Source organism: Physella acuta, unplaced genomic scaffold (assembly GCF_028476545.2).
Source record: "Physella acuta isolate Inbredline_101_S28 unplaced genomic scaffold, ASM2847654v3 ptg000240l, whole genome shotgun sequence".
In the NCBI taxonomy this organism is placed as follows: Eukaryota; Metazoa; Mollusca; class Gastropoda; family Physidae; genus Physella; species Physella acuta.
The window spans coordinates 315659-323415 of record NW_026731759.1 but is presented as its reverse complement, the minus strand read 5'-3'; the positions used below and the strand labels follow the sequence as shown (position 1 = coordinate 323415).

Below are 7757 nucleotides of genomic sequence, written 5' to 3'. Positions count from 1 at the left end.
ACTTACATAGCATAACACGGTAAGCAATTGTTCCTGTCTGGAGGGTAATAATTTTGGTTTGGAAAGCTTGCAATACTTGCATTACTCTGCTAGATTTTTTTCCAGTAGGCTAACTACTAACTAGATCTAAATCTAGACTAGATCTAGAAATATAGATCTAGATTACATATCTTCCGTAGTGTGTAGTGAAATGACATTTAGTTAAGTTAGTACTTAGATTAGATCTAGTATTTGATTATAAATTATAGTTAGACCATCACACATTCAATACTCAGATTAATTATTATAATTAAGTTACTAATTACTAGTAGGCCTAATTAGGCCTAATTAATAATTATTAATAATTACTATTAGGCCTAACTAGATAATGATATAACAACCTATTGTATTAAAGGGTCATTTAAATGACATCACGCTTTTTTTGACGATTTTTACCTCCCCCCTCCCCTCTGTCACACATCATCACAAAAAGCCAAACCCCCCCCCCCCCTAAAATGACGTCATACCTCAGCTACAACCCTCCTCAAAATTGCAGTTGAATTTTTCTTAAAACATCAATATTTTTCTAAAATCTTGTCTGAACTCTGTCAACATAGAGTATTTTTAATCAATTCCTATTACAATTTATTAAAACCGTTTTCTAAGACGCAAAATAACGACTAAAGCTTGTTTTCTAACATTGCTTTGTTATAATGCAAAAGTGTGACGTCACACTATCTACCCCCCCTCCACCTCATTACACAACGTCACAAAATTACGGACCCCCCTCCCTCCTACAAGTGTGACGTCATTTATGGACGACCCCTAAGGCCTATTACTTTAAAATTTTATTTTCACCTTTCAGGTATCAATTAGCCAATAGATCTACATTTTTTCAGAAGTCAAAGTTTTAAAAATGCAAAAATTTAACTATTTGGCTGGATTTATTTTTCTAAATTTAATTATTATTGCAAAGGCTACTTCAAATAAAAAAAGTAAGAACAAGATTAATGACAAACTGGAGAAACCTATCGTTAATGAAAATCAGGTAGGCCTTCCAACAGAAGTCGTCATAATTGGATCTGGAATAGCAGGATTAGCAGCTGCACGCAAGCTGTCTTCTGATAGAAGTAACTTTACTGTAAAAGTCTATGAAGCAAGGAAAGATAGGTTTGGCGGTCGTGTATGGACTGACAGACTTAAAAATACTAATGCTAAAGGTATGGGTTTTATTAACTATTAGAGCTTTAATTGAATTTTAAATTTTAGCTATTTTAATTTTGGCATTCACTCTACTTTATAAAGGTTATCTATGTAGGTCATGTTATATGCAATTCTTTTCTATAACTATAACTATTAAAATTTTGCTTTGCAGGTGTTGAAATAGATCTTGGAGGGTCTGCATTCAATGTTATTGCTAAAAACAATCCTCTCATGGAGCTGGCTGATAATTTTGAGTTAAAATCCACACCTATAGATAACATGCAGTTCATTGTGCCATGGGAAGACAAACGTTATAGTGGAGATGAGCTTACTAAAATAACACGGCAAGCTGCACAGGTAATACTTAGTGTTTAGTTAAGTGTCTGCGAATAAAAACATATTATGAAGGTCTTAGATTGAAGTTGTCTTTAAACATTTACAAACGTTTAATCTTAATGTTAGTCAGGTTTCAAATTGTAGTCTACAACTACAAAGTATTTAGGCTGCAATACAAATTTCCATTAATTAATACTGTTAATAGTGTTAAGACTGTTTAAATAACTTTAAATTAGATTTATTTCCCTTTGCTCAGTCATTCAATGTATGGCTGAAAAGAAATGGACAATATTCTATTTCTATTTTTTTTTTAAAAATCAACTTAAAATCCATTTAAACTATACTTTAAATACTTTTATTTTTTTATGATTTCAGATTTTGAGCCAAGCTTTGAATGAATCTAAGTTATCAAAACTTGAGATATCAGTAAAAGATGCAGTTGACAGGGTTTTAAATAAAGGAGATATAGCTAAGGCTGACAGGTAAGATTAGCTAATTTATCTTTATGTTTGTTTTAAAACAATATAAAAAAAAATAACACAGAGAATTCTTACTTACAATCACTATTGAATAAGCAGGCTGCTAACTTGTTGATCTATTTTTGCAAATAAGATTATGTACTCATCTGAATCATTTCCAGTTTCTATTAGTAACTTTCAATTAACTCTACTAAGATACAATGTACTATAGAGTCCTTGCAAACACGTGACCTAAATCACGTGATACCTACGCCCGCCGCCACAGTGGTGTACATCAGACGTAAACACAATCAGCTGTTCGCCAGCGCTGGACGTGTTCACCGTATGTAAAGAATCGCGCCCGCGGAAAAGGAAAAATATGTTAAAAAACTTGAACTCTTAGGAATTGAAGATCCTTATACAGTTATTGACAGTTTCGTGGATAATATAAATATGTGGCCGAAATTTCTAAATAAAAATACTGTTAGTAATACCGTTTGCGTTTAGAGTTTAAGTAGACGAAGCTGATCAAATGCAGTAATATATTAGAGGTTATCTACTGTAGCAAACGTGAGACCACTTAACTCCTACAAAACCCACACTACAACGGCTAATATAATCCATGGGTAATAACCAATCTGGGTAGCATGTTATACAATTTAAGACCCTTATAATCCAGCAGGGAAGTGATCAGACACATTAATACTGACGTTCAACCCTCATAATGGCTGCCCCCACCTGTATCTAGCCCACAATAAAACCAAAGAGGAGTCTGCCCTGCCCTCCCCTGAAAATGTCTCACCTCCGTGATACCCAGCACCACAGAGATAGTATTTCTTATATAATTTTGACCCTCAGGGCCCAGCAGGGAGAACAAAGGGGAAAGTCCCACTGCTCTCCCCTCAACACTTCTCACCTCGGTGTCATGTTATGTCATTTATAGCACACACGGCTTATCAGGGGAAAGCATTAAGGCATTAAGAATCTTAACTCTGGACAGCTACACACTAGTATACTAGCTACACACTAGGTGCCTACTGTAAACTACTAGACTGTAGGCCCTATGTAGACCTGCAATTGTATCAATTGTAGACTGGGTCCATTGTTATTATTCTAAACCATCTCACTTATAATGTTTCTAGCTTGATTTTTTTCTTTTATAAACAGTGGATTTAAAAAAAAATTAGCCTAATCATTAACCAAATAATAATAATGTGGTTATTTGTTGTTGGCTGGTATGATCTAGATTGTACTACTAGGCTACAAAAGCTTAGTAGACCAATTACTAGATATGAATTTGAATTTAATTAAACTCAGTCCAGTATCAGACACATATTGCTGTAAAAAGACAACAAAGTAGGTAGGCCTTAGTAATTTATTAAAGCCTTCTACTACAATAATATCAACTACATGCTTGTATAAAGTTTTACAATTTAATTTAAGTAGCAGATTCTAGATCTAAGTCTAGTCATATAATCTATTTCAATTTCAGAAAATTTCGTTTGCTAAAAAAATGATTAGATAATAGAGCGAGATTTTAGATCTTAGAGACAATTAAATGCTTTATTAGGCCTATTATGACTACTTTTGATTTATTATGGGTGTATTTTGAATCGAATGTATATCTAAAGTAATTAAATTTAAGTAAAGAAGTAGATTCTAGATTCTGTCTACCCAGCGGAGCCAGGTATTAGGCCTACTATTAGATCTTATTATTCTTATTAGCCTGTTACTTTTGACTTTGTCTTTTACTATTAGTATTTGTGAAGGTCAAGCATATTTGTTTTATTAATAGCTATCTTTTATAATTAAAATGAAGTTTATTATTTTACTGTCCTTACATGAAACAAAGTATCGAGAACTGCATTTGATCAGATTCGGCAACTTTAACTCTAAACGCAAACAGTATTACTAACAGTATTTTTATTTAGAAATTTTGTCCACATATTTATTTATACGAAACTGTCAATAACAGTATAAGGATCTTCAATTCCTAAGAGTTCAAGTTTTTTAACGTATTTTTCCTTTTCCGCGGGTGCGGTTCTTTACATACAGTGAACGCGTCCAGCGCTGGTGAACACGTCCAGCGCTGGCGAACAGCTGATTGTGTTTACGTCTTGTGTACACCACTGTGGCGGCGGGCGTAGGTATCACGAACGGACGTGACGTCATATGAAAGGACTCTATTTGTTCTTAAAAAGTTAACATTGTTACTGGCATTTAAAAAGTTTAGTTACAAACAATTTTTCTGATTTGTTATGAATATCTTTTGATACCAACTTTTTAAAGTAGTAACATTTTTTTTTACTGAACCAAGTGACATCTGAAATTTTTTTGTCTATTTTAATTGCTTTTCAAGGGGATTTTAGGCACTAGGTTGTCTGGATGTCTGGAAATCTTCTTTCACTTAAGAGACATCTTCAGGTTGTCAAAATATTCTATCCAGCTGAATTCTATTAACAGTGAACTATTGTTTATTTACTATTTAAATAAAAAATCACACTTGTTTATAATCTTTGTCTACAGCGTGGAAGCGCACCTTGCAAAGTGCTTACCGTCTTACATACTTGGTGATTATTCTATGCGGCATTACAATCCTGAACTTCTTGATGTTGGTTTTGAAAAAGTTTTGCTAGATGGCATGGGGGAATTGTTGGATAGGTATTTATCAATGTATTTACCATTACTGAAAGCTAAACAGAATCAATTTAAGTCTACTGATTTAAGTTTTAAGTCTTTCTACACTACAATATAATAATGAAAAGAAGATTAAAAGATAAAGTTTGGAAGGAGAAAGTTCCAAGCCAATATAGGCTGATCGAACAGAATTATTGTATTCCTTCAATACTTTAGCCTTGCAAAATATTTTAAAGTCTTTAGGTTACTTATATATTGTCTGATTTTAATATTTGAAGTAGGAGATTTGGTAGCATTAAATTTTGTTTTTCTAAGGCTCTTACTAATTCTTGATTGTAATTTTTAGGTTGCTCAGTGGATCTTTGGAAGAGCCTCCTCTTCATCTCTACCTGAACAAGGTGGCTAGACAAATCAAAATCAACAAAGAAGACAAAAAGGTCTTAATTAGATTCCGTGATGGCACTCAAATCTCAGCTGATGTTGTCATAGTTGCTGTGCCGTCCACTGTTATTGGTTCTGGAGATTTGTTGTTTGAACCAAAACTCCCTAAAAAATACCAGCTGGCGGCCAAAGAAATCAGTTAGATATTCTTTATTTTTTATTTTAATGTTTTGAAATTGATTTTTACCATATTTCATTAATACTGGACTTACAAAGCTATTTGAAGCATTATTCTAATTTCCAGAACATACTAGTAATGTTTGCTTTGAAGAGTCATCAGCTTAATTTTACAATAAAATAGTAGCATATATAAAAGAACATTTTTTTTCTCTGTTAAATAGTGTATTTAAAATTATGAGAGTGCATTTACTTTTCAAGAAAAAACAAACAAAATAAATTTAAATTATATTTTACAGGCATGTCTGCTGGAAATAAAGTGATAGTTCAGTTTGAACGAGCCTTTTGGCCAGCCGAACATGGTGTTTTTGTTCGTGCAGTTAGTAAGGATGCTGAAAGGGGAAACCTGCAGACATGGGTGAATGTCCATAAAATTATTGGCAAACCATACCTTTCCAGTTTTCTAACTGGAACAGCTGCACAGGAGTTTGAAAAACTGACAGATAAAGAGGCAAAAAAATTAGGTAATGTCTTACTGTTATGAATTTTACATTTTTTTTACACAGACATTACTAATGTAAAATTTAGTATTAAAAAATTGTTGTATTTTCAGTTTTGGCTGTGTTAACTGAGATGTTTGGTGAAGATAAAGTTCAACAGGGAGGGAAGATTGTTGGGCTTCAGCGATCTCATTGGGTTGCAGATGAGTGGTCAAAGGGGGCTAGCACATACCCTAAAGTTGGTCAGTGTCATTAGATTAAGTAGTTAGATTATTGTTGTTCCTTAGCAAATGTGAATAAATGTGTAACTATAGGTTTTGAGTGTTAAACAAATGAATAGGTTTATAATGAGAAATTAGTAACAAGGGATAGAGTTTTTTATTTTATACTTGAAGTTAATGTGGGTACACAAAGCTATAAGTAGGGAGAGTTTGGCAGGTGTAAGTCATTTACTTAATCATTCATTGTGGCATTTTTAAAAATCCATACATATATAACCGTATCTTTATTGTTAAGATAAACATTGAGCATTCATGAATATCATCAAGCAAATGGTTCAAATACTGGCTGTGCTGTCCTGATTACGCCCTTCTCTAAATAGTAGTTTTTATCATATTCATGCGTTTAGTTGTCATAAATAGATTTTACTGTTTTACGGACTTTCAAATTTCCAGAATACCACTTGAGTAATTTCTAAGACTATTGTTTTATATATAGTAAATTATGAGATAATAAATACACCTACTAAATTATTACTGTTTATTATATAGGCAGTGATCCAAGTCTTTGGGATGTGTTTGCACAGCCTTTGTGTCCTTACATCTATTTTGTTGGTGAGCACACATCATTTTCTGAGCATGGAACTCTGCACGGTGCCTATAACTCAGGTATTCGAGCAGGAAATCAAATTCTTACTAGAACATGTGATGCTATTATGGAGGAGAAACGTCGAAAAGCAGAAGAAAGGCGCAAAAAGAAGGAGGCAAAGAAAAATAAAACAGAAAATAAGAAGGAAGTTGTCAGTGATAAGGATGAAAGTGATGAGGATGAAAATGGTGAAGAAGAGAATGTGGAGAGAAAAGAACAATTAAAAAAAGAAATCAATGATGAACTGTAAAAAGTATAAATTGTGAAAAGTAGGAATTATTGTGCCTACTATACTACTAACTATTCTTACTTCAACTTCCTTTGAAATTTAAATCAACTCTAATTTACCGATGGACAAAGTAAAAGTGAGGAATAATTAAAGTTGAATTAAAATGGGAAAGTTTGTATTTATGTAATGCTGTATACATTCCACTTTGTTATATTTTACAACATTGTTAAATATTGTTGATGATTTCATTCTGTACATAACATTTTACATTTTCTATCAATATGAGGGATAAATATTATTACTTCAGGGAATCTCGCTCATTGAATAATCTCTACATAATTTTTTTTTAAAAGTACTTGTTCTTTGCCAATTAGCCTACAAATAAATATTAAATTTTGAAACTGATTTGTTGGAAAAACTGTTAAATTACATTACATTTTCATTTGCTTAAATACATTAAAAAGATATGTACTATGCATGTGCAGTTCAGTCCACCATACAAATGTAACTATATGAAAATTATGAAGTTTAAAAACTCTGTCAAATATAAATATTTGTTACTATTTTGACATAAAAATACTTCAACCATTTTCCGTCTTTGTTAAAGCATTGTTTAAGGTTGTACAAAACAATTTTTTCTTTATCATATTCTTTCAGTTTTCTCATATGGCTTTACTACATTCCTATTTTCTGCAAAAAAAGAAATCTTTCATGAAAAGTAAATTTAGTTGAAAAAAGATTAGTGTGCTAATATTAGTAATGCATTAGCTTGCATTTATTGAATTTCCTACATTACTTAAAATTATTTTCTCTTATATTTGTTTGGATTTTAAAATTTGATGAACATCATTCTCTGCTTAAATAGCCGATTTGGATGGAGTGGTGGAATGGGATAGCACTTTATTTCTAATCCAAAAGTCTACAGTTCAGATCATAAGCTCGAGATCATGAGTACACTCGGCTCTGATACCTGGCTCCAGTTTGGTCATG

General features: G+C 32.4%; 1 protein-coding gene across 3 annotated transcripts; it reads left to right on the top strand.

The window, feature by feature from the left end:
- Positions 1-7355, top strand: LOC131938287 (lysine-specific histone demethylase 1A). 3 transcript variants are annotated; one of them, XM_059296272.1, is made up of 9 exons: positions 1-19; positions 845-1199; positions 1355-1539; positions 1894-2000; positions 4503-4637; positions 4960-5192; positions 5471-5695; positions 5785-5913; positions 6442-7355. In XM_059296272.1, exons 2-9 carry the CDS (start codon positions 896-898, stop codon positions 6786-6788), a joined length of 1665 nt encoding a protein of 554 aa, XP_059152255.1. In that variant the 5' UTR covers positions 1-19; positions 845-895; the 3' UTR covers positions 6789-7355. The 3 variants fall into 3 exon arrangements, with proteins under 3 accessions (XP_059152255.1, XP_059152257.1, XP_059152256.1); XM_059296274.1 differs by lacking the exon at positions 1-19 and adding an exon at positions 25-44; XM_059296273.1 differs by lacking the exon at positions 1-19 and adding an exon at positions 49-104.
- Positions 7356-7757: the final 402 nt, after the last annotated feature.